The 24,788-nt window shown below is 43.2% G+C and overlaps 1 protein-coding gene across 4 annotated transcripts; it reads right to left on the bottom strand.

Moving 5' to 3' along the window:
* Positions 1 to 4,948: 4,948 nt before the first annotated feature.
* LOC310922012 (mucosa-associated lymphoid tissue lymphoma translocation protein 1-like) lies at positions 4,949 to 24,263 on the bottom strand. Of its 4 annotated transcripts, none has more exons than XM_083882280.1 (17): positions 23,956 to 24,263; positions 23,038 to 23,204; positions 20,491 to 20,612; positions 19,950 to 20,100; positions 19,649 to 19,827; positions 19,306 to 19,402; positions 18,600 to 18,632; positions 17,495 to 17,521; positions 16,356 to 16,391; positions 15,281 to 15,484; positions 11,971 to 12,148; positions 11,623 to 11,697; positions 11,111 to 11,238; positions 9,424 to 9,573; positions 8,558 to 8,715; positions 8,239 to 8,364; positions 4,949 to 7,494 (listed from the first exon to the last, which is right to left on the bottom strand). In XM_083882280.1, the coding sequence occupies exons 1-17, from the start codon at positions 24,105 to 24,107 to the stop codon at positions 7,030 to 7,032; spliced, it is 2,448 nt and encodes an 815-aa protein (XP_083738406.1). In that variant the 5' UTR covers positions 24,108 to 24,263; the 3' UTR covers positions 4,949 to 7,029. The 4 variants fall into 4 exon arrangements, with proteins under 4 accessions (XP_083738406.1, XP_083738408.1, XP_083738407.1 ...); XM_083882281.1 differs by having other exon boundaries at positions 4,950 to 7,494; positions 16,356 to 16,388; positions 23,956 to 24,262; XM_083882282.1 differs by lacking the exon at positions 18,600 to 18,632.
* Positions 24,264 to 24,788: the final 525 nt, after the last annotated feature.

The raw sequence follows: 24,788 nt of genomic DNA, 5'->3' as shown, positions 1-24,788 counted from the left end.
TTCCATGCTGGTCCTTGGCATCTCCTGCTGGAAAAAGGACATCTGATTCATCCCCACCTACCAAAGATGAGTCAGGATTATACAAATTCCATTTAGTTTGTGTAACAACACTGCTTCCCATGTTGCAAACTTTCCTGTCTGCTGCCATAAAAGTCTACTGAACAAATCTCTGAACATGCAGTGATCAGCAAGAGATGCCCCCAGTGGGGGCTGGTGGCTGGCATGTCCTGGTTTTTGGTCCCTCCCTAGGACAAATGGGGGTTGTTATCATTCTAATTTCTCTCAAATTGCAAATACTGCTGCATCTGCAGTGATTCTCTCACCAGACAGGATTTAATAACAGCTGGCTATTGGCTGCAGCTCAAACAGCAGCTTGTTTGCAGCTTCCCTCTCCTGACAACCTGACCCCCAAGGTCTACTGCAGGCAGTCCCATAGCCCAAGGTACATGTCCTGTCCCTGCCAGTTCACTAAATCCTTACTGGGCTTTGGCATTGCCCATGCTCCAAAGATGACTTTGCCTGTGTTAGCATGGTGAGAGGGAGGGAAGCTGCTGCACTCCTCACCTGGTGAGTGCTTTGCTACTCCACGGAAGTGTTAAAATACTCAACAACCTACACCACCAAAAATATTTTAGAGGGCACCTGAGTTAGGAAGACACTTGTGCTGGCATATCAGAGCACCCAGTGGCATGCCACACTGCTCCTCATATGTACCAGCACTAGGGACAACCCTCTCCTATTCACAAAGGGAGAGAAGAGACCAGGATGATCTCTTGGGTACAGAGGAGGGGAGAGGCACCAGAGCAGCATCCAGCCCAGCCCCGAGGGTTTCACTGCTCAGCAGCAGCCTATGCTTAGTTCCATCAGCCAGATTAGCAGTCTCAGATGGCTTTCCCCTCTGCAGTACAAAAGGGCAGGTGGGCAGGCTCTTGACTTGTTTCATGTGAAAGAAAAGCTACAGCAGCTTCCTGCCTAGAAGGGTCCCCCAATGACAGAGCACTGCTCCCTGTGGGGCACCAGGTGTGGGGCCACATGTTTCCCCAGCTCCTCTGCTTGAGCGTGGGTTTCCTACACCGTGTGGTCACCACAAGCCCATGGCAAGGCACCTGCTGCTGTCACTAGTGACAGTGCTGGGGGCTGCCTGCACCTACCTGGCCAAATAACAGGCTCACATTCTCTGGGGAGTGGAAGGCCCATCCTCCCTTCCAGCCCCAGGGATCTTTTCACTTTGTCCCCTCATCTGTGAAACCTCTGCTTCAGAAGTTAGGCTCCTGTGCAAGAAGTGTGCAAGAAGTGGCTTGGCTTCAGATCAGTCAGAAATCTCCATCTTGCACTGCATGGGTGCAAATAATAATGAGGCTGAAAAAGCAACTGCTGAACATCATCTCTCCACTCATGAGATTTTTTACTACTTCTTACAGCTGTCCAAAAATATCTGTCTTACATAACTGAACCCACTCTAGTTTGTGATACATCAGAATTCTAAGGATACCTTTTTTACCTTATATATACACCACAATTTGAACATCCTAGAGCTGAGAGGCAGATGGAGTTTAACAGGAACTATTCCATCAACAGATGCTACTACTGAGTTCTCTCTGCTCGGTCTGGGAATGAACTGATGGGCAAGGCAAGAAAACATGTTTTCTTACAGAGACACCATCTGCCAGCTTGAGAAGCTGCTGTCACCAATGACTCAGGATCACTTGTATAAGGAAAAACATTATTAATACCGTTCTCAAGACAGCCCTATTATTAACTATATATAAACTGTATTGTAATTATTGACTAGCATGAAGTCTGTAGCAATAAGAAAATACTTTAACTAATTAGTCTAAAAGAAAAATAACTGTAAACAAAATTAGTTGAGAAAGGGTGGTTATTTCTCTTGGGAACCTTTAGGTAATAAACCTGGGTTTAATCCATCTTTACTATCATATTCTGTTAAGAATTGTTGCATGACATCAGACAGCTTTTCTAGTTGTGGAAACTTACAGTCTCCACATAACAACAACAACAAAAAGGGTTTTGTTTATCAGAGTTTATAAAGAAAAGAAGGGATTATTGGATTGCCAGCAGCAGAGATGAGGAGTTCCCATGGGTTTTTTTATAGAACAGGATGATAGGAGGTGTAAAGGTGTCCCAGCACATGCAGGGTACTAAGGGCCTGATGGGCACATGGTTCTTCTCAGCAGATCAGAAAAGGAAAAAAAGATGATGATGGCAAGGCAACACCAGAGTGGGGAGTAAAGCACTTAATTCCAAGTAAAACTCACTCCAGCTAGCAAGTGGCTTGCTCCTGTGTATCCCACCACAGGAAAGCATGCTGTACTCATGTTAAAACCTGGATTATCCATGAGCAGACAGAAAGAGAGAAACCAGCAGGGGAGGTTCCGCAGTGGTAATAAGTCCCACCTCTGATTTATGTGCTGGAATGCAGTGACGTGCAAACAGCTGCAGTCTTCTACCTGCCAGCATGGGTAAATGGCTTGTCATGAAACACAGCTGTTTTCTGATTCAAATGAACCCACTATTTCCACTAAAATAAGAGCTGGTAATCCAATGGGTGTTTCAAAATCGTGTTTTCTTGCAGCTGCAACACTGAACCAGAATCTGCAGCAAATTTCTGCATATCCCTAGGACCGGCATGAAACAAAGCCTACAAAACTTTGAGAATCAACAAACCAGCATTTTATAGTGACTCTGTAGCTTCTTAAAAGACTGTTATGCTTCTTACAGACCAAAAATATACTGGATTTGGTAGGTTATGAATATCTCAAAGCAGTCCTGAAAATTTTCTGGACGAATCCCAGTCCTGCAAAGCAGGTCTCATGCATACTACTGGCATTCAGCAGAAGAGGAAAGAGAGGAAAAGAGCTGGCAGGCACAAAGAAGACAGGATGTGAACAGAGAAGACTCCTGGGACCACTTTAAACACCTACAGCTCTGGCAAACAGCCCTTTCAGAGGGGAATAATCTGAGCAGTTTCTGACAGGCTGCCTGGTGGTAACCCACAGAAGAGATGCTTACCTCTGTAGGCATTGATCTTTTCTCTGTGGGGAAGACAGGAGGAAGACTGTCCATTGACAGGACCCAAGGGAATGGCCTGAAGTTGTGGCAGGGGAGGTTTAGGTCAAATATTAGCAAAAGGTTCTGCCCTCAGAGGGTGGTGGGACACTGAACAGGCTCCCCAGGGAATGGTCACAGTCCCAAGGCTGCCAGAGTTCCAGGAGCATTTGGACAACGCTCTCAGGCACAGGGTGTGACTCTTGGGGATGGCCTTGTGCAAGGCAAGGAGTTGGACTCCATGATCCTTCCAACTCAGTGTATTCGGTGAGTCTGTGACTTGTGCTGCCCTGCCATGCACAGTCAACATCCCTCCTCTTACAGGATGTCAGGAAGCAGAGCTGGCTCATGTTTAGAGAGATGAAATAAATGATAACCATCACGTTAAGTCATCAGAGAGCCCAGGAAGCATCTGAGAGCTGCCTGATCTTATGTGTAGTGAAGTAATTTGCATAACAGGTTGAAGACTTTTCATCCTAATTGCAAGTGAGTTTGAAAGCTGAAAGCAGAGTGCCAGCAGATTCTGTCTGAAGGGGCAGATGGGGAAGGCCTGGTCGCTTCCTCCCACATCCGCTGCAGATGTGGAGGCTGGTTGCTGTGGTAACACACCCCCACAGGGATCCGGGGCTCCTGCTCACTGCATGCCAACAAGGATGGGAGACAGCATTTCTTCTCATTAGCTCTTAAAATAAGCCTGGTATGACTAAATTGCTGCAGAACTAACACAGAAATTAGTAACTGCCTAATTGCCACAACATGGAGGTGTCCTCACTCCATTCCTAGACTATTGCAACTACTAAATGATCAATCTTTTAAAAAAACCCAACAAACCAAACTCCCTGAAATTCCCAACCTGATACTTTACACCTATCTCCAATTCCCAGCAAAAACCTTGGAACTCAGAACGCTGCACTTTAAAAAGTGAGATCTTACTGTGCCTGAATTAAAATTCTATGCAAGGAGGAATACTGAAACATATCCGCATTACAGCAGTGAGGAATTTATGTCAAGGTGAGCACAGCCCAGGAGCTCAGTGCATGCGAGAGCTGCTAAAGTTACTAATTAGCTGACAGAATGAGGAAAAGTAGTTGATGCATGAACCAAAGCAGTAACTACAGAGACAGCAACACCAGCCCTGACATCTATTGAAGAGTGCCACGGTGCAGATGGTCTTCTGGAGCCAGAGGCAGTTCGGGACTCTCAGAACAACAAGAGTAGTCAGCCTGCAGAACTCTGTGGAGGGAGAGAAGGTAGATGCATTCCCACCTTACTGCACTGTGGTGAGGCACAATGGAAGAATTGTCTAGGCCTTTCTGAAGCACACGAACCATTCTTTTGCCAGAGAAGCCTGAGTTTATTTGGATTACCTTAAATCTTTTTTCTAAACCTATTCAATGTCCAAACCCAGGTAACAAACACTTAAGTTATACAAAACCATACAGCAATGCTAAAGCAGAGGGCAAAGTAATTTAGCCTACCAGATACTTCAGCAAAAACCAATTATCTCCAAATAATTGCACTGTAGGAAAAAAACAAACCCTGAGGCTTCGATTTAGAAAGGGTACCACAAGCCAAAGAGAGCTGTAACAGCTGCCTAGGTTTAGGCATGTCTTTTAATCCCACCAATTTCATTGACATTGAAATGTTAATTTATGCCTGTTGAACTTTCACAGTGCTTTCCTGGACCTGGGCCAAAGGAAATGGGTGCTGCTTGCATCTTGCACTGAAGAACCAGAGTATTTCATTCTGAACACTAATGATTAAAACAGTTAGACCAGTTCCTAAAGACAGTGCTGCAGTGAGACAATGCCTTTCCAGCACCACTCTCTTTTGAAAGAGGGCTCCAACAGATAAAGTTTTCCTCCACACACTCTACTGCCACGGGCATACTTTTCTCAGATGATTTGGACAAATCTGAGTGGTTTAGGTAATTTAGAGAACCTCTGTTAAAGGTATTAGCAAAAGCAGGTTCAATGTAAATGTGCAAAAGGGTGATGAGGTTGAATGACGGGGTTCACTCTGGTAACTGCAATATGGATGATGCACACAGCAGAAAATCTGTCTAGAATCAATGTAGAATGATTTACACAGGCACCATGGATACCAAAGGCTGCTGAGTCAAAGGGTTCAGGCTTGGGCAGGCATTTTTAGGCCTGAAGGATTTAGCATTGCCTAACTGCTGACTAATTTAACATTTGTGAAATGATTCGATTCCTATAAGCACAGCAGGAATTTCATTCTAGATCTAAGATGGCAATACCCATACTATACTTCCGTAGGGAATTTAAATCAATTTACACACACAGAAGCATATACATGCATATACAAATATGTTCAAGGGTACCTATTAAAGATCAAATGCCTTTGCACCTCTCAAGAGGCAAGCGTTGAGCTTCGAGGAGCAAGGGTATCAGCCCAGGCCCAGATCTATATATCTTGAGCTGAAGCTCATGATCCAGATTCCCCCTTCTTTTCTGTTAACAAAATTCTTCCATTATGTGTTTTGTTTCAGTAAAGTTTTGGGCTTTTCAAGGCTGGAAGGAATAGAAGAATGTAGCAACTACCTATGCACAGATATATAATTTTGTGGACAACGGTTTATTACACAGTAAGAAAAAATAATAAGCTTTTATACAAATTAGGAAACTTACAAAGTATTAGCTAAGTATAACACTCCTAGACCACGTCTCAAGCCATAATCTGATTTAGAAGTCAACTGCCCAAAATAGTTAATGCAGGTACATCTCATTCATTAATAGGTATGGCATCATTTAACACCCTGCAGAACGAAAACAGAAATTCAGACTCATGTACAGATTACTTCAAGCATGGTTGTCATCCTGGAAATAGCTATATCCATGTACCTATCTCCACCTTTCAGCACAGAGCAACCTGACGATCACCAGATCTAGTTAAAGATGCATTACATTCCCATCTCAAAAGTTTTATGGCCACAGCAGGACATCCCTCAGTGCCCATCCAGCACATTGCCAGGACACCAGATGGCAGCACTCTCCACTGGAGATTGAAACTGGCTTGTCTGCCTCAATAACATCCACTTATTTTGCTTTTATGATGGGGTCCTTAATTAAAGCAACTCTTCTTCTCAATATTACCGGTGCAGGAGAGGCTACTACCCTTGTCTGAAAACTCCCTTTGATTTTAGTTTCCTCACACCCCAACACTTTCACATTTTCAAAGCATCAAAATTTTCAAAGACCTAATAAAAGATGACTTTTCTTGTGATCCTTGTTTTAGCCCTCAGCATGTCTGTGAGACTGACCATATAATACCTTGCTTGCTATGAGCTCATACCTTCCCTTATCTTTGCAGTTAGTGTTCTTCCAGAACATGAAAAACCAGATATCAGATCAAGAAGAATCTTAAGAGTGTTATGTAAAAAAAAAAAAAAAAAAAAAAAAAAAAAAAAATTATAAAAACAATCCACCATAGTATGATTCCATGGCTTTGCTCCCTCTGATAATCTGTAGTTCTCTTAAAAACAAAAGTGATGTCAGTTTGCTGGCTCTTCAGGTTTTGGGTTTCTTGCACAGATCTTATCCATCTCAGATGCTGCCAGACAATGGACATCTGACAATCAGAGAGGAGAATGCAGTCAGGGCTGTTTTTTGGCTACATCCAAGGCAGTGGAACATCAGTAACCGATCCTAACGCACAATGGCCAAAGAACAGAATAGGAAACTCTGAGCAGTTTGGATTTTTCTCTGTATCAAACAACAAATAGGTGAAAAAAAAAAATCATGTATTCTTCATTCCTTAATCTATCGGTCCAGTTTTGTCTCTTAGGATATGAAAAATTTTCATCAGAACCTCATTCTTAGCACCTGCTCTAGACTCTCCAGGGCCTTGTCCAGAAGTCTCCAAGCTCCAGAAGATGGAGGGGCTCTATGGAGGCCCCTCTGTTCGAGGATGCCACACTGGCCTATTCCAAACACATCCCAGCTATTGCTGTTCAGAGAAGCTAAGGCTGTCAGAGAGGAAGAATTCCAGTTCAAGAGTATCATCAGTGGTCTCTACTGGTACATTACTCTTTTCCACAGTGGGTGAATAATGCTGTACTTCATGTCTTGAAGCCAATATCCTGGAAGTTCCATTGCAGGAACATGCCTCTGGTTGTGTGATGCTGGTTGAGCAAGCACAGTTTGGATGGTAAACACCTGGACAGGAACTGTGTTGGCAGCGACTAGGGATGTAGTATTCAGCTGCCTCTGGACTCGATTCTTCTGGATTATGAAAAGGATAACCAGGCATGCAACAGGTCTGGGGACAGTTCTTGGTTTTGAATCCATGGTGAAGGCCTAATTTAGCAATAAGAGGCTTCCCAACATTAATTTCCTTTCTTTCATCCATTGTATCTTCTATTCCTGAATACTCATAGTGCAAGCAAACAGTGAAGATTAAATGTTCCTGTAAAAATGGAAAGAGAGGGAGAGAAAAAAGTTATACTTCCCCTCCAAATAAACACTACAGGAAACCCTTAGAGAGGCTCTGGTCTCCTGGAGGAGCAGAGTGACCTTTTTAGGAGCTAGAGACACTCTATGGGCAGGCCTTGTTTCCTGAGGTCCTCTTTGCGTCACTACTTGTTCACTGAAGAGTCTGTATTTCCAGAAGCACTCGTGTTACCTCAACTGCCAAAAGCACTGTAGAAGAGATGCCAGGCTGTGCCTGGCACAGATGTTCATGACACAAAGATACAGAGACACTTAACAGTGCCCCAGTTTGCTGAAGTGAGAACCTTTCAAAAACTGTGTGCCCAGGAGCACAGGCTGATGCTACACAACACTTTCATCTCCTTCTCATGACTTTGTAAGAGGCAGCTCTGCTTCACGTCATGTTCTTCCTAAAAAGCATGGGAACACCCTCAGAGCATGCAATAGGTGATCTGCACAAAAATAACCATCTTGGCCAAGGTCAGCATGGGCCTGGAAAATACAAAGGGCCTTGCACGCTGGTTTCAGGACTGCATATGCATCAATTCTCCGTCTTTTACTTTTCAGCTAAAATTAAAGTCACTGAATTGTGTTATTATCCATTCTTTCCCTCCAAAGAACTTACTACGATAACAATACACAGCTGCCTCAACAGAACTGCAAAGCAGCATAAATAGCATCAATGATCTGGGCAAACTTGTAATCAATAGTATATACTAACCCTTAGTTTTTGCAGAGAACTCAGCCTGGTGTAGAGGCAGTGTTTGGGAAGGTCCTTTGATACTAAATAGCTTCCAGTTTCTTCAGGAGTTCCTTTATTGGCCTCTTTAGGATCTACATCCAAGTCCTGTTGCAAGGAAAAAAAGAGAACTTATTTGATGATGGAATTTGTAGATCATAAAATAGTATTTCTTTCAGTTTGGGAAGTTGCAGCACTTTAGACCCATTTTACTATACAAGATGCAGCCTGATATGGGTGGAGCAGAAAATTTTCAACTTCAGTGGAGCAAGATCACGAGACAGCGGCAGGAAGCACTTACGAGTGGGAAGTCTGTGATGTGGGCTCTGCAAGCTGTGATTTCAGGGGGCTTCTTAACTATCCGTGTATAGATTATCATGACATTGGAGAACTCAGCTGCAAACCCCAGTTGAATCTGAACACCACACTGGAATTCAAGGGACATACTTTCTGGAAGCTCTGTCAATAAATAACACATTGTGACAGTCTAAATATAAACTCAGCATATATATTTTTCTTTCTCAATCATTTAACAAACAAGAATGAAATGTTTGGTATCACAAATAGACATCTGCATTTCTGAAAGAGTCTTCCTATATGACAAGTGGTCTTAGAAATGCCATCCCTGACCCTCTGCCCCAACTGTCAAAGAAATCTGAAGGTGTACTCCAACAAGTTTAGGTGAAAAAGGTAAAAAAAGTCTTAAACACCACTGCCCTTCTTAAAAGACTAGGAAGCCTGGAACTCATCTCAGTCTTATTTTATTTTTCTTAGTTGTCTGCATTGAAAACTTTTCATCATGCACATTTACTATACAGTTCACTTGGCTATTTTAGGGGATGACTTTAGAATGAGATCAATGACATCTCACAAATGTCACTGCTAGACAGGCAGCAGTGGGAGACTGTCCCTGAAGGCAGACAACCAGTAAGTCTCCCCTCCAGTTTCTGAGTGGTCTTAAATATGCTGAATATACATGAATTCTACACATCACCTTGTTCATTACTATCTCATGTAGGGGTAAATCCCAACACAAAAACTTCTGACTCAACACAGTAATGAAAATCTAGCTTTAAACTTGAATTTCTTCCACTTCCGTTCAATAGTACATGCTCTCCCTTCTCCCATCATGGCAGTAGGACCATCTAAAAGCAGACTGTACTGTACCATGAGCTTTGGCCCACTGCAGGTTCCGTGCCAGGGACTCTGCAGAAGATGTGCTTCGTTGAACAGGATCAGTTAATGCCCTTCTCTCTGACAAGCTGCTGCGGATCTCCAGGGCTTGCTTGCCTTTGGTAAGGGGACACTTGCCCATATCTAAGAACAAGATGCAGAGAGGTTCTTTCAAAATCAATGCTGCTGCAATTCCAACTGAATTTTACCTAACTGCAATGTGTGCTTGCTGTGGTTATGCCAGAGCCAGCACATCCATCAAGAGCTGCAGCTTAATAACTGCAACATTTCTTGCTCAGCTCTTCCTTCACTGAAGGCCGGAGTGGCTCTCCAGAGCCCCAAGGGGTTGCACGTGGCCTGGTCAACATTGTCCCTGTTCCTCAGAGCCAGTCCAAGCAGCATCACAGCTCTGACTGGGTAATGTCCTAATTAGAGTAAATAATTTCAAGAATGTGAGTAATTCCATTGGAGGAGATTATTCTAAAGAACTAGGGGCAAGGGGAGTATTTTAGGTTTAGATACAAGGGCCCAATATTGATTACTTAACAGCATCACTAATGACCCACATGTCAGGACAGAGTACAAAACTTGGCAAGTTTGCTGATGATTAAAAACTGAAAGGAGTGGCTGAGAGCCCACAAGACTGTACTGCTCTTCAGAGAGTCCTAGCCAGGCTGTGGAATTGGGCAGAGAGGAATGTCATGAAGTCCAGTAACAGACCAAGTTCTCGTCCCAGGCAGGAATAATCCTGGTCCAGAAAGGCCTGACTCACTGGGACGCAGCTCTGCAGGGAAGGACCTCGGGGACCTGGTGGCCACCAAGCTGACCATGAGTCAGCACTGCACTCTTGTGGCAAAGCCACAGCAAGAACCACGGTGCCAGCAGGCTGCAGCCTTTTCCATGGGGGCTGTTTCCAGGAACATTAATGGGAACATTCCTCCTCTGGCACTGTCTGCACAGCACCTCTGTACTCCCCGACACCCAACACCCTGGAATACTCACAGCAGTGCTTGTCACGCTTCCTGACAAGTCAATCTTTCCCTGCACTCCTGAACAGTACACAAAGCTCTGTGACCTGCACCTGGGGTGCTGAACCCAGTGCACAGCTCACACCAGTCTGACACTGTTCTGTGCTTGGGGCAGGTGTTTGCACAGAAGCAGTACGCTTTCCCTCCACACTTTTCACTTTAGTGCTTCTCCTATCGACTCAAAAATACAATCATCGAACCAGGCAAATTAACACAGGGCACTGCCCTTTTTACTGCACTTGGAGAACAAATCATCATCATTGCTATAGCACTCTAGGCAAGGAGGCAAGGAGGATTATGTTAATTGTTTAAATGAACATGCAAACCACTGGACTACCACAAGCAGCTGGCACCACAGAACAGAGGAGCAGTTTTGTGGACGGACAATTCAAAGCTCCATGCTTTGAGGAAGATACTCAGAGCAAATAAGGTTCATTGAAGAGGAAAGTATAAAATTGAACACTATTAAAGAAGCTCAGCATCAGGAATGTTGTTAATATGGTGCCCAGTAGCATCTGCTATTTGAACAAAACACAACAAGAAAGAGATTTAAGTAGTGTAACACATTCACCATGAGAAGAAGGACACGGAAGCAAAATTGTTTTCAGTAATGCAGACTGAGGAGACTGTTAGTGCAGTAAGCTGGAGTTCACCTTCTGCAACCTCATCAAGCAGAACAGTGACTTTCTTGTCTTCTAACAAACGGTCCTTCAGGAACTTCATGAAGATTCCATTGGCCAACCCCAGCTGCTGAATTTCAAAAGCTTCTGCTCCTTGGCACCTGTGAGATCATCAGCATTGGACAAGGAAAAAACACTGAAAAACCTGCAGGATTAAGAGTAAATTTATATTGGGAATGGAGAAAGAAACCCTACAATTTGAAAACCAGGTTGTGTCCAAGGCCTGCACATCATGTTCCCTTGCAAGCAGCTGATGGAAGTTTCTCTTAAAATGACATCACAGACTAGACCTGTTCATCAAACTGCTCATATAAGGAACTTAAATTTATTATAGGTGACCTCAGTAAAGCTCCTGACTACTTCTATTCATCAGTTTTTGTACTTCAAAAGTGACCAAGGGTACGGGCCCACAGCACAGTTCTGAAAAAGATCAGCTATAGAATCTCAGTCATTTCTATGGCACAGGAGAAGAAAAACTTCCTTACGTTGCATATCCAAAAACAATGTTGGCCGTAACCTTCAGAGCATCCAAGATAAGAATTGTGTCATCATATTCATTTCTGTAATAAATAGAAACACAAGAAAGTAAAATGGTAACTTGAGAACTAATAATGGCAACAAATTCAAAATACAAAGAAGAAAACCGGTAATTTGTTACACTTCTGCAAGTCTGGAATGAATCCTGACTGCTCAAATACAAAAGTCAGCACCATGAACTTTGCAGTACAGTGAATTCTCAGTCTAAAGACTTCTCATCAGCAGGAAGCCCAGCTTTCTGTTAAGATCCCCAAGAGCTGAGGTCAGCTCCCACCACCCAGGAATGCAGGAGATACCTTTTGCGACACATATCCAGCAGGAACACGTTGAGTCCCGTCTGCTTCTCCTGCATCAGCCGCAGGATGTTCTGCACGCACAGGCAGTTTGCTGAGCGGTAGGGATTCGGGGCATCAATAGGAACCATGAAACTGTTCCCATAGTTTTCGTAGCCATGGCCAGCATAGTATAACAAACCTGAGTTCAAAATAGGTGTGACAGTGAGCAGTGCATCAGACACTTCTGTCCATTTTAGTGCGTCAAAACCGTCGTGCACAGCGCTGACTGTGGACCAGGGAGTTCACTGAAGCCACTCCAAACCACATAAGCGTCAACTCCACAATGCACTAACACAATAAATTAAAAGAAGCACAAAAATCACACATGCAATAGAATCAGTTACGTATTTGCATAAATACACCACGTTAAATACTCTTAAAATGCTCTAAGTAGCTATGTCCTCTAACAGAGACAGTCTGTTATGTGCGATGTGTAACTCACAGATAGGAACAAAGGAATGTGCCAACTGTAAAACATCTTCTCCACATGTGCAATTACAAAACTCTGAGCAGCAGTAGGTCTGCAGTTTATAGACAGAAAAAAAAAAATGCTGAAGAGTTTGGTAGGACTCCAGAGCACATCCCGATTACCAAACTACCAACAGCTCATGTTCAGTTGATTGCAGCTATATATCCTAGTTACAGACTCATGACTCTTCTGGGTCTACTAAACAAACAAACTCTTTGCATGCTTACCTAGCCAGAAGTTATTATCCTGCCATCATGTCCCTCATGTGTCACTGCACCACAGTCTACAACATTTTAAAGATTTAGAATCTTCAATAAAACATGCAATATTTTTGTAGGAAAAAACCTAACCTGATCAGGGAATTTAAGAAAGTTTTTTCTCAACCCTGTGAAAGAGAACTGCAAGCTAGGACTTAGATTTTCCTTATATGAATAAAAATGTCCAATATTAAAGTTATATAAATTTGCATGAAGATTAGATGATCTTAGAATCAATAATCTCTCCTGCCATGAAATACAGTTACCAGAGGCTTGTATGATTTAATTGGATTTTCCTAATGCCTCTTCCCAGTGCTGGTTTTTCTTAATGATGCAAATTCCATCTTTTAAAAAGAATTTTTATTCAATATTTAGTCAAAGTAGTCTATAGGTCAAATCTGCAATTAGAGTATAGTGCTCAGCTGAATAAAAGTCAACAGAAATCTGACAATTTATGCTGGCTGGAGATACGATATTCTTATATATAAGTTGTTATTCTTACTAAAATTTCCTGAGAAATTTAAGTCACTACAACACTGGCACATTCACAGGAAACCCAAAGCAAGCCTCACCCTAACATACTAAGATGATCTATTGTTAATTTAGCTCGTGGAAGTGGGCGTGCTAGATGTTTTCACCTTTTCACTACTCACAGCTACAAGAAATGAAAATATGAGGGCTACTTGAGCCTGCTGAGCTTCAAGAGAGCTAAAAATGGTATCAAGTGCAGCTGCATGACCTTGTTTCAGGGCCCAAGTTTAAAGGAAAGTCTTAATTTGACTTCCAGAGTTTGGATCTGGACCTAAATCAGGGTTATATTTGAGATTCAATGTATCTGAGCATATATTCTGTAAGTAATTGGACTGACTGACTACAGTCCTTTTCTATCCTTGGCAGGTGACTGTGCTATGTGGCAAGTACCTGCAACAGTTAATACGGTGAGCTCAAGATCAGAAATAAATCTGCACATACCTGGGGTAAGTGGAGTAAACATGTTTGGAGGGCCTCAACGGAGACTCGCACACAACAATTTTAAGTAGGCTCATGTTCCTCAGAGACGTCAGCATTTCAGTGATATCTGCCTCCCTCCCTCCCTCAGTCCCTCTCATTAAAAAAAAAAAGCAGCCTAAATATTTTTAGCCTTACAAAACACATGGGTCTGTGCTTTTACCCTGTGTGGAATACAATGTTAATTGCAACCTACATTTAGAACAGCACAGACTAAGACAGCAGAGGAGACCATCACCATCACTTTGTTTACTACTCCTGCCCCTAAGGACCAGCATCTGAAATGCCACTTTCCTGGCAGTAAGCCAGAATTACACAACTTAGTAGGCATCAGGTTTATATGGGACTAAACAGCAGTAGTCACTATGTCTCTTCTATTTGAAGCTATGCCTACTAGAAAAGGCAATAAATCATTACTTATTTGTGCACTGACAGCATCCTTTATAGGCTTTAAGCCATTAATAGCCGCTATGCAGAAAGAACAAAGCGATCATTTAAAGTGAAGTAGTTATTGCCAAACACCACTGAAAAACTGTTCTGCTTACCTTTTGTATCAACTGGCTGGATAAGTACAACTGCAAAAAAATGCCATGTAAGAGCTTTCATATGGTGCTCCCGAGAAATTAATTAAAGCCTTTCAGTAATTTATTTTTCAGTATTTTACATTCATGTCCACTATTATAGAGAAAAATTGAGAAGGTGCAAAAATCTCGAAGCTTACCCAAACAGATAAGCCCATCTATTTCCCAGGGACTAATAAAAGCAAACTGCTTTCAAAAGCCTCATGTTGTTCCTGCCAGACCAAGGCTTCGTCTCAAGCAAATTTTGGCTCAGATATAAATGCCCAAATGTCAGAGCAGGCAGTTCTGGACAGACAGAGCATCAGGTAACACACTCTTAAAAAAAAGTCATGCTAAGAAATAAGCTGACCTTGTGTTCCAAAAAGGGATCAAATAATGTTTTCTCAAATGGACTTTTACAACAGGAATTCTACAATCTATTAAATAGAGACCTGGGAAAACTTCTTGGAAAACTTTTTACTCTCTGTCCTAAATAATTTCTGGAGTTTTTTATACAATCTTAGAAAAATTACAAAATAGTGGCAGTCAGCGGAAAATGTAAGAACTTTTCTTATGCTCCAAACCAGATCACTCTTGGCCTTTTCCATGCAAGGCTTTTGCTCCATGCATCAATTCCCTCATGCTCTCCCCCACTTCTGTCTTTTGCTTTGTCCTCCAAAATCAAATCTAGGCAAGCAAAGTAGTATCAATACTATCAAACAAAATAAAAGCCTGCATTGCAGTTCTAGGTGTGGTTAAAGAATAAAGTTCAAACATTTGATCTGTTCTAAAAGTAAAGGAACAATAACATTTTAACCAAAGTCAGAGGATATGGTGGGTGCCTTTAACTTATTCTTCCTGTTTTACCTACCTCATATTTACCCTGAAGTTTGTTTAGCAGGGGCAAATGCCAGACGTTTGCTACTTGATACATACAATATTGACCTACTTCAGAAGGGATTTTTATGTGTCCTTACCGTAAACTCCTTTATCCAGGAGAAGTAAAAATTCATCCACTGCATTTCGCATCTCAGACTCAGTAAGATCCAGCAAAGAAACAACTTTGAAATCCAGCTGCCTTAGCAAACTGGTCAATTCATAGACATCTACCATTGGAGCCTTGAGCTGGGGATGATTCCAGTAGCTCATGTTTCCTATTAACAGAGCCACCTTGTCTGTGGCTGCCAAGACACACAGAGAAAAGAAACATGTCACATTTATATATAATTATATGTATAATTTTTATATTCCATGGATTCAACACCTTTAAATTTAAGGTTTTCCAAAGTGAAAAGACTATCCAATCTTACTTCAGGCACAATATTTTATGTGATTTTACAAGTCATCCCACATCAACAATACAACTCAACCCTCTTTTCAGCCTGAAAAAAAACCCCTACCCACATAAGAGGGGAGCACTTATCCGCCTCCGCACACGAACCTGAAAGAGCCATAAAATTCTGACAGAAGCCAGCAGTCTTTACACCTGGTTTAGTATCAACAGGACAACCTGCCTGACCACTCAAGTCTACAGTGCAAATTTAAGAATGTGATTTAAAAACCTAGCAAGTATTCTTCATATCACATGTCCTATCCATCTCTTTATGAAGCTTCAGCTCAGCATCAAAGCATCCACATGACGGAACAGGGAGAGCTGAGCTTGCAAGGACAGCATTTCCTCAGTAGACAGGATACCAATCCTTTCTATCACATCATCCCAATACATTGCCTCCAAGTGTTCGAAGGAATGTAGTAACACACTGGCTAAGGCCTGGCCACAGGAATCTGAAGCACTAAACTGAAACAGATGAGAAGCTGCAGATGCTTCACAGGGTCACTAAAAATACTGGTGCCCTCAGCAGAGTTTACTCCTGAAAGGGCAAGCAAGCATTCTAAAACGACTACACAAACACCCACAGATCTCCCTCCCTGCATCTCCCTGCTCCATAGCTCTTGCACTGTCAGTGTCAGTAGTAACAGTACTCAGAAGCAGCAAAACCTGCTTCCTTAGATGTCAAATACATGCAGTCATTTCAGTACAAAACTACTTACCCAGAGGCCTGTGACTTGATTCTTCTTGCGGGTCTGCTTGAAACAGAAGAACAGCACATCAGTGACCACAGAAAATGAACTGCATCTTCCCCAGAGCCACAGTCTAGTGGCACTGCTTTGTCTAACACTTTGCTCGTTCAATGCAAGATAAAGCCCTCCTTTTGTTTTGGTGGGGTTTGGGGTGTTTTGTTGATATTGTTGTTTTTGTTTAGCTAATTTCCTTCACCCTTTTCCAGCAAACAACCTGACAGGATGCGAGTAGCTAGTTCTACAGATTAAGAAAGAATAGATGCTGAATGTCACAAACTGTTACATTGGCATTTTCAGTGACATCTGAACAGTTCATCCTCTCCAAACAAAATGCAGACATGCAAGGTGGGGGATGCTTAGCAGGGATTCCCATTCTGAATGTCAAAATTCTTTTATTTTGTACCTTTGTCACAGAGGGTGGCAGAGCCAAGGCTGTGCCAAGAGAAACAGTAAACAGGGTGCCATAGTGGTACACCTGGATAACGTGACACAGGATGACAGAGAAGCCCTTCAGTGATTGAAACTAATGCTGGGCAAACATAAATGTATTTGATATCTTACCCAGGAAACTATCTTTGGGAGTTGAGGTTTTGGAAAAACTGTATCAGGGATAATCCCCTCTAGAGCAACATTTTGGATCTACACTTCTATAATAAACACCTAACAGGCTTCAAATCACATTGGCTGACTGCAACATGACTGTAAGAAATATGCCATTCAACGTACCATGAGTGATAGCCAGACACTTCACATCTTTTTCACCTTAATTACCTGAGAAAGCAGCAATGTGCTAAAACTGAGAGTCCCAAGAAACCACAGACAAGAAGGATAATTTCCTTTGTATCTGTGTACGTACATGTGCAGCCTTGGGTGATTTTACAAACAGCACCTCTATGGTTCTCTATATGCTTCAATTTAAATCTCTTGGAACTAGAAAGCTGTGCTGCTCTTAAGGTGATACCAGCTCCTGTTGAATTCTCAGTTACAGATGCACCCAAACACTGTAAAGTTTATACTGTAACCCAGCGAGCCTTCAGTGACTTGTAACTGAAAGCTAAAGTCCATAAAGTGAAGATGCAAAATTAAAGTTTTCAAAACTTATCACTTACCTGATTCCTGAAGATCACTTAAATCTTCTGTGAAGGAAAACATCAATAAAATAATAGTTTAAACGGGAAGCAGAAAGCCCATTTTATTAGTAAAAATATAAGTGTCATACCATTATTAAGCAAAGCTGATCACAGAAAACAAACTACCTTTCTAAAATACCTTTGGCTTTGCATTTCTGCAAATCAAACCTTTTGTGTTTATTTCACAGAGAGAAGAGCAAATCCTATAGTGATATATTAAGCTGTGCTAGACAGAATTGCAGTACAGTAGATGTAAAAACAAAGAGGGGGAGAGTTACAACATGTCAATCCCACAGGCATGCAAGTAGATTGAAGGAATAAGGATCAAGATATCAGAATCATCCCACTGGCCAACAGATGTTTGAAGGGCTGCTGAAAAAGCAACATCCTGAGAAAAATCTGATTTTGGGAAGCCATGTGTATTCAGAAAGATTTCAGACACAATTTTCAAACATTCTAAGCTACCAGGGGTTTCCCCTCTTTATTCTGAGAACACTGGGAAGCAGGGAAAACTAACATCTCTGAAGCACCAGTGCTCTCTTGGAGCAGCCTTGCACCATTATACACAATCCCCTGTGCTGTGAATATTGCAGACTCTGAGATGCTCAGTAGTCAAGGGGTGGTACCAACATTAGAGGTGACAACACACTTCTTCCTCCCTGTTGCAAAAATGCCAAAGAGAACAGAAATCATCCTAAGGAAATTGCTAAACACACTTCTGCAGACATGGAGCTGACATTGGAACTAGCTCTAGCCAGCTCTCTAAGATCATCAAGGTTCCTGAACATCTCCAGATTTTCTTGCTAGGATGTTGCCTCCTGAGCCCCACCAAAGAAATCTCCAGATTTTTATATTCATTTGAATGCCACAAAAGAAGAAAGTAGCCTGGTTTTTCTCCTGTGTTATCTGGATCGTGGCGTCCTTGCAAAGAGAAGAGAAGCACGTGCAGAAGGACTGTTGCATCATCCATCAGTGTTTTAAATCCAAGCTCTTAACCCACACATACCTTTCAGCAACATGCTCAACAACCTGCCATCCCATCACCGATTTTTAAAATTGATTCACAACTAGAGGTTTACATTACCTTCTGTGCACTCCACTGCCATAGCTCTCCTTCCTTGTGTTTTAAGGAGGGAAAAAAAATTGGAAGACAAGCTCTCAGTTATGAGAGTTAGCACACAAGGTGGAAGACAAAGGGCACTGTCAACTGCTCTGCAATCTGGCTCACTTTACAGCAGTGTAAATCTGCATTGACCATAACACTGTACAGTACTGATTCCTGAAACCCAGAGTACTAAACTAGGGTGTTTCTTAGGTTAGGAAATTACACAATAGTATTTCCAGGTAGATATGGAAGCTATACAAACAGATTTGCTCCTCTTCAGTTCACTGCAAATACACATGCACTGAAACGTGTTCATTCATTCTACTTGAAAAGAACAACCTCTCCAGATTGTTGAAGCACTCCACGTGACAGCACATGTCCCCAGCAAGGGTTAAAGTAACTTTTAGTTGTCAAAAAGTATAAATCAGCTTACAATTTGGTAACAAGCCACATTAATGCTGGCAGGGCCAAAAAGGGATAGCACTTTTGTGCTGGTTACCATAAAAACCCAAAGCTCTAAAATTCCATTTGCTGGATGCAAGCACTGGTGTTTTAACAAATGGATAAACTGAAAATAAAGAAGGCATGTGCTTGGCTTAATACCGAAAGCTTCAAAAATAAATTTTAGTGATGTGGAAGAAATGGACAAAGGAGATGACCTGCATAAAAGAGGAAAACTCCTTACCTATAATGACCTCTACTTTCTTGCTGTCTTCATCCTCCCGATCGTTGAATACATGACACCAGTACGTTCCTTGATGTCCCACATCCACATCAGTTACCTACACAAGCAATCATCACAATCATCCCAACAGACCTCCAAAAAATACCTGCATCAGGTATTTAAGCCTTGCATTGAAGCCCCACAGGCAAGAAAGAGTAAAAAAACTAAAAGCAGCACTTCAAGTGAGCACTTTGTCAGAAGGTATCCAGGTTCTGTAAAGATTATTTTCTTCAAGGGAACTTTCCGTGGTAAGCTCAAGGTGGTTAATGTTAGGTCCCAAGTGAGGCCCATTGCAGTAACTTACTGTGTAGACATTTTTGCTCCCATTTGCCAAAGGAAATCCATTTCTAAACCACTGGTAATGAGGAATTGGGTTTCCAACAGCTCCACATTCTAGTACCAAAGCATCCCCCACTGTCAGGTTTTGTGGCTGAGGCTGGTTACAAATGCACAGCTTGTTTTCAGGCAAACCCATTAAGCGCCCTTAAAAAATGGAAAGGAAGTAACAAGAAAAGGAAGTGTGAGACAACCTAAGCACGACAACAGGGACCCAAGTGCCCTGAGGAAGCAGGAAGGCACTTTCCGAAGGCATTTTTGCCACTCACCATGAGGCGTATCCTGAAGCTCACGAACTTCAAGGTGTGCCCACTGACTGAATATGAAAGAAGATTCACTGTTCACTCGGCAGATGTAAAAGCCAGAATCTTGTACACTCACTGGACTCAAAACCAGCTCTGGAGAATTACCGTGGGGAACCTGCATTACAGGGGAACCAAAAATACTTCAATGTCGATTGATTTAATCTAAACCAGGATCAAATATTATAATATTTATTTCCAAGTCCATAACGCCATCCTCAACTCCTTCACTTACTCGAAACTTTCTGGTAGGCTGAGACAAGTGACCTTACAGCTTCCTTTCTGCCCCATTTCACATTCATAGCCCCCAGGAATGAAGTGGTGTGAATATAAGGAATTTTAGCATGTTCACAGAATCATTACCCAGCATTTCTGAAACTTTCAGTTTTATGACTATTTACAGGAATCTTTTCTCATTGTGAATAAGAGTCTTAAAAAAAGGATGATCTAAAATCATTATGTGTTATTTTCACTATTTAAAAACCCTGCATTCTCTATGAACTCTTACCTCTTTTTCCTGCTTGAACCACTGGTAGTGCACAAATGGGTGTCCTGCTGCCCAGCAGCACAACTTGACGACCTGACCAGAGAGTACCGCTTGAGAATCTGGCTGTACAACAATCTTTATACCTTTAAGACAGATTTTACACATAGGAAAGTTATGAAGAAATACAAGTCTATCATTTATAGTTTCATTTAAATTGCCCTTGGAGCAAAGAACATTTCTGTCATTAAATACACTTGAAAATAATTTTTTTGTACTTTGTATATGCACAGTTCCACTTAGTTATATTATTTAAGATATTCAAAATTGTCTTCCACTATACAAAATCTGTGCTCAAATCAATCAGTGCTAGATGGAGTTCATGAAAGATTTAAAGTAGATCATTCAGATATTTTAATTTTAAAGGAAATATGTCTCATGGTATCACAGATCCCTTTTTGCAAAGTTTTCCCAGTTTTAAGCATTTGCTCGCTCCCAACAATTTCTTTGAGCTGTTCAGATTAAGGCCCAGCCTGAGGGAGTAAAAGCAGTCAGAGTTGAAGTCGAACAGAGTGTGTTTTTCTGCTATTCCTTATGCACTCTTATGAGCTGAATCCTTGGTTTCAGCTTTATGTCTCTAATTCCTGCAGAATACAGGGGCTGGGTTTTCTGCAAGGTAAAATTTTCCACTTCAAATCTTAACTGCCAGGAGAGCAACTCTGACACCACTCTGATATGGTGCCATTATTTTCTTAACCAAAACCATTCCAGATCTTGTTACAGGATGGTCCCAAAACCAGATCCACTGGTATAGCCAAGGTCATCAGAAGAAGGAGGGGAAGTCAACTGCAGAACTGAAAGTTTAGAAATCAGTGTTGGAAGCATTCTTTGCTCTGGATGGTACAGCTAGACCAGAACCCACGGAGACAACAGCCTGAAACAGAGAGCATGTGGCATTTGAAAATCACGTAGCCTTGCCTGGCAGGGCAGTGGGTTCCATCAGCTGTCTCCACATACAGGATTACTCTGAAAGAGTGGACCACACCGGCAGCTACTCCAAAAAAGCTGCAGCACTTTGAAATTCCCTGCCTTCCGAAATCACTTCCTTCTACACCTAGCACTGGAGAGCACTACCTCAGTTCCTCATTTAACACTTCCTCTGCTGCTTTCCACAGTTAAACTGTGTTAAGTAGTTTTTCAGCATCACAATCCTCTATCATTAACTACTACAAAAAGCAATTATACTATTTCAACTTAAAGGACAGAAAAAATAAGACTTGCTCTTTCCAAAACTTCCACTTCATTTTTTTTTTTTAATTTCTCCTGATTTGATCAGAAAAATTCACTGGGAGATAAGCATGTTGCACTTGTTGGAAGCATTCCAAACAAGTTCTAAGAAATCTGATCCATAATTTCTTCAGTTTCATTTCGTTTCCTCAGCACTACACCAAGGAATTGACTACAGTCACTTTCTGTACATACCATGGAATTTAATGGTTCAAAAAGGAAAACCTTCCAGGTCAGTTTTGTGATTAATTACAAAGACCCACTTCTTCCATTTTCCATGGAAAATGCAGAGCATAAGTGTTATCTTTGAAGACAGCAAAGTGAAATCTGTGGTTACCAGACTTTGAAACACACCATGCAAATTCAGTATTCATAATCTTACCTTAATCTAATTGTTATAGCCCTAGCTGACACACTGGGAAACACTTTCATTTGACGGAACAGTGAAAAGCATTGCTACAACACAACTGAAAAATCCCAAGATTGTCCTAACAATGGTTCTCAGCCCATGGCTTCTTTTCACACACTTTCCAAAGAACAGGACAGTCATCAGTATGGCAAGAAGCCTGCAAGTCTCATTTCAACTTCCCATTCAAAGAGAAGCTTTTTTCATTTCCCAGGAGGTTGAATTTCACCCTATCTTGAAGAAGAAGGACCTAAGAGAGGGCTCTGGTTTTGTACTACAGCAAGTAGCACTTTATCTACATGGTCCTACTTGTGTATCTCCTTTGTTGCCCCACTTCCTAGACTTGGCGAACAACCACACTAAGTCACAGAATATGCTGGGCTGCAAGGGATCCACAAGGATCATCAAGTCCATATGTTAGAAGAAAATAATCTAGTTCTATCCTAAGTCAGTTTACCTGTCCAGGTAGCAAGCTGGACCAAATCCAGCACGTACGAGAACTGCCTTAACTGGAGCCTTCTTCCCCTTCACTTGGGATAAGTGACTGACACCTGCAGACCCAGGTGCTGGCAGCACCACCTGTCTGTCCATCTCAGGTCCATAAGCATCTCCCAGAGACACAGGCTGACACCAAACCCCACTCAGCAGACAGAACACCCAGCACACCCACACCGCCAAGTCCAAGTCTGCAAGAGCACTGCATGAAGGCTTGGCTTACTTTTAACCTCAGAATCATGAGCCAATTACCTTGGTAATCACCTGGATCCCAGCTACCAGAATTCAAGGACTAAAGATGTTTTTAGTTACTGTAGAGTGTTACCTTGAGTGTTTCCAGTCTAAAATCCAGGGCTGGAGTGAAAGCACAGCCCAGAACTGACCTGAATAGCTGAGACAGCGGAGAGCCTCTGTGTGCTCCAGGGCCTGCAAGGACTCTGCCAGCTCCACCACAGTGCAGCCTCGATCCCCCAGCAGCTTCAGGAGACTCCAGCTGGGACTGCCTTCTGCCTCAAGCACCTGGAGGGAACACTGCTCCAAATCCAGAGGGCTATGGAAGAATGTGAGAAAGACACGGCACAGACCTTCTTAATACATTTTTCTCAGAAAGGACCTGGGTTAACAATCACTTGTACATAAATAAAAAGAAGTTTAAAAATAGAGATAGGTAAGTCCTAGCTGATTTGGACATATTGGCAGCATTTCCTTCAAGTTTCAGGAGTTCAGAGGTTATTCAGTGACACCTCCACAGACAGAAACTGGTACTAGTGAGCTGGATGTACAAGAGATGTGTATACCTGGCAATTCTCAGCAAATGTATTAAGAAACTTTGTATTTTTCACTTTTAAAGTCTCAGCAGAAAAAATGGTACAGCACCTTTAATTTCCATGAGCCTAATTCAGAAGCCGTAGAGAGTGAGTCAGGCTCTTAACTTCAAAGTACAGGAAGAGCGATTTGAAAGTGGTTGTAAGCAAGTGACTGCTGGGGCCCAGCCCGGCACACCGGCTGTGCGGTGTAGTTAACTGCGTCTGAACCTTAGAGATCCAGCTTTGCCGTGGTCATCACGCACTTTCAACCACAGCGGATTCAATCAACGCAAGTAAGGAAACACCTAAAGGGAATACAAGGTTACGTATTCCCACTAAAAAGATTCATCAACGTTTCTTTCACCAAATCACAGTGCTCCGCAAGCCTGGGCGCAATCTACCTTCATTATGCGGTGATACCTATCAGGTGGACTTTCAGTGTTTTACGGGATTAGAGGGAGAGATAAACACCTGCCGCCGCCCCCGCCCGCTCACCTGAGCCGCACCGTGCCGCGGCGTCCCGCCCGCTGCGCCAGCTCCCGCCAGCCCTTGCCGGGCGCCGCGCGGTCCAGCAGCTCGCTGAGCCTGCGGAGCAGCGGCCCGGCCAGGCGGCTGAGGGGCAGCGGGCCCGCCGCGCCGCGCTCCATCGCTGCCGCCGCCGCCGGGGCGGTGCTGCCCTCCGGAAGGAAGCGCCGCGCGGGGCAGCGCCCGACGGGACGGGGCGGCCGGGCGGGGTCCGCCTGAGGGGGGCGCGAGTCCCGAGCTCCGAGGGGGCGCGCTGAGGGCACCGCTCCTGGGGGCACCGCTCCTGGGGGCACCGGGCTTTGAGGGCACTGCTCCTGAGGGGCCGCGCCGCGGCGTCCCTTCGGCCGGCCCTGCGGACACCGTGGGGGAACAGACCGGGTGTGGTTGTAGCCGTGTTGAAATGGGAGTGTTGTATACCCGACGGCGAGGGCGAGACCTCCTGCAGCATCCCCAGCTGGCGCTGAGAAGGCGGAACTTGGCTTTGGAACCGGGGCTGGGGCGTAAACCCGAGGAAGCCCCCAGGACGCTGAGGGCAGGGGGCTCGCTTTGAAGAGAAAGAGCTTTATCCAATTGCAACTAGCACGGCCATGGACTCTCCTGGACACAACCTTCCCCAGCCTGCTGCCAGGCTCCAAGCGTGCAGCGTAAGGGTCAGGACCTTGCGTCCTTTTAGCGGGGAGAGGAGGGGCTGCTCGGGAAGAGCCTCCCAAGGGGATGTTCTCGTGAGTGATCGTCGTCATTGCAAACGGACAGATGATCTGAGGCGAATTCACACCTCTCTGATACAGCAACTTGCTCAAAGT

The sequence above is a fragment of the Zosterops lateralis genome (assembly GCF_965231275.1).
Source record: "Zosterops lateralis genome assembly, chromosome: W".
NCBI lineage: Eukaryota > Metazoa > Chordata > Aves > Passeriformes > Zosteropidae > Zosterops > Zosterops lateralis.
Note: the sequence above shows the minus strand (reverse complement) of the source record. Positions and strands in the feature narration are given on the sequence as shown.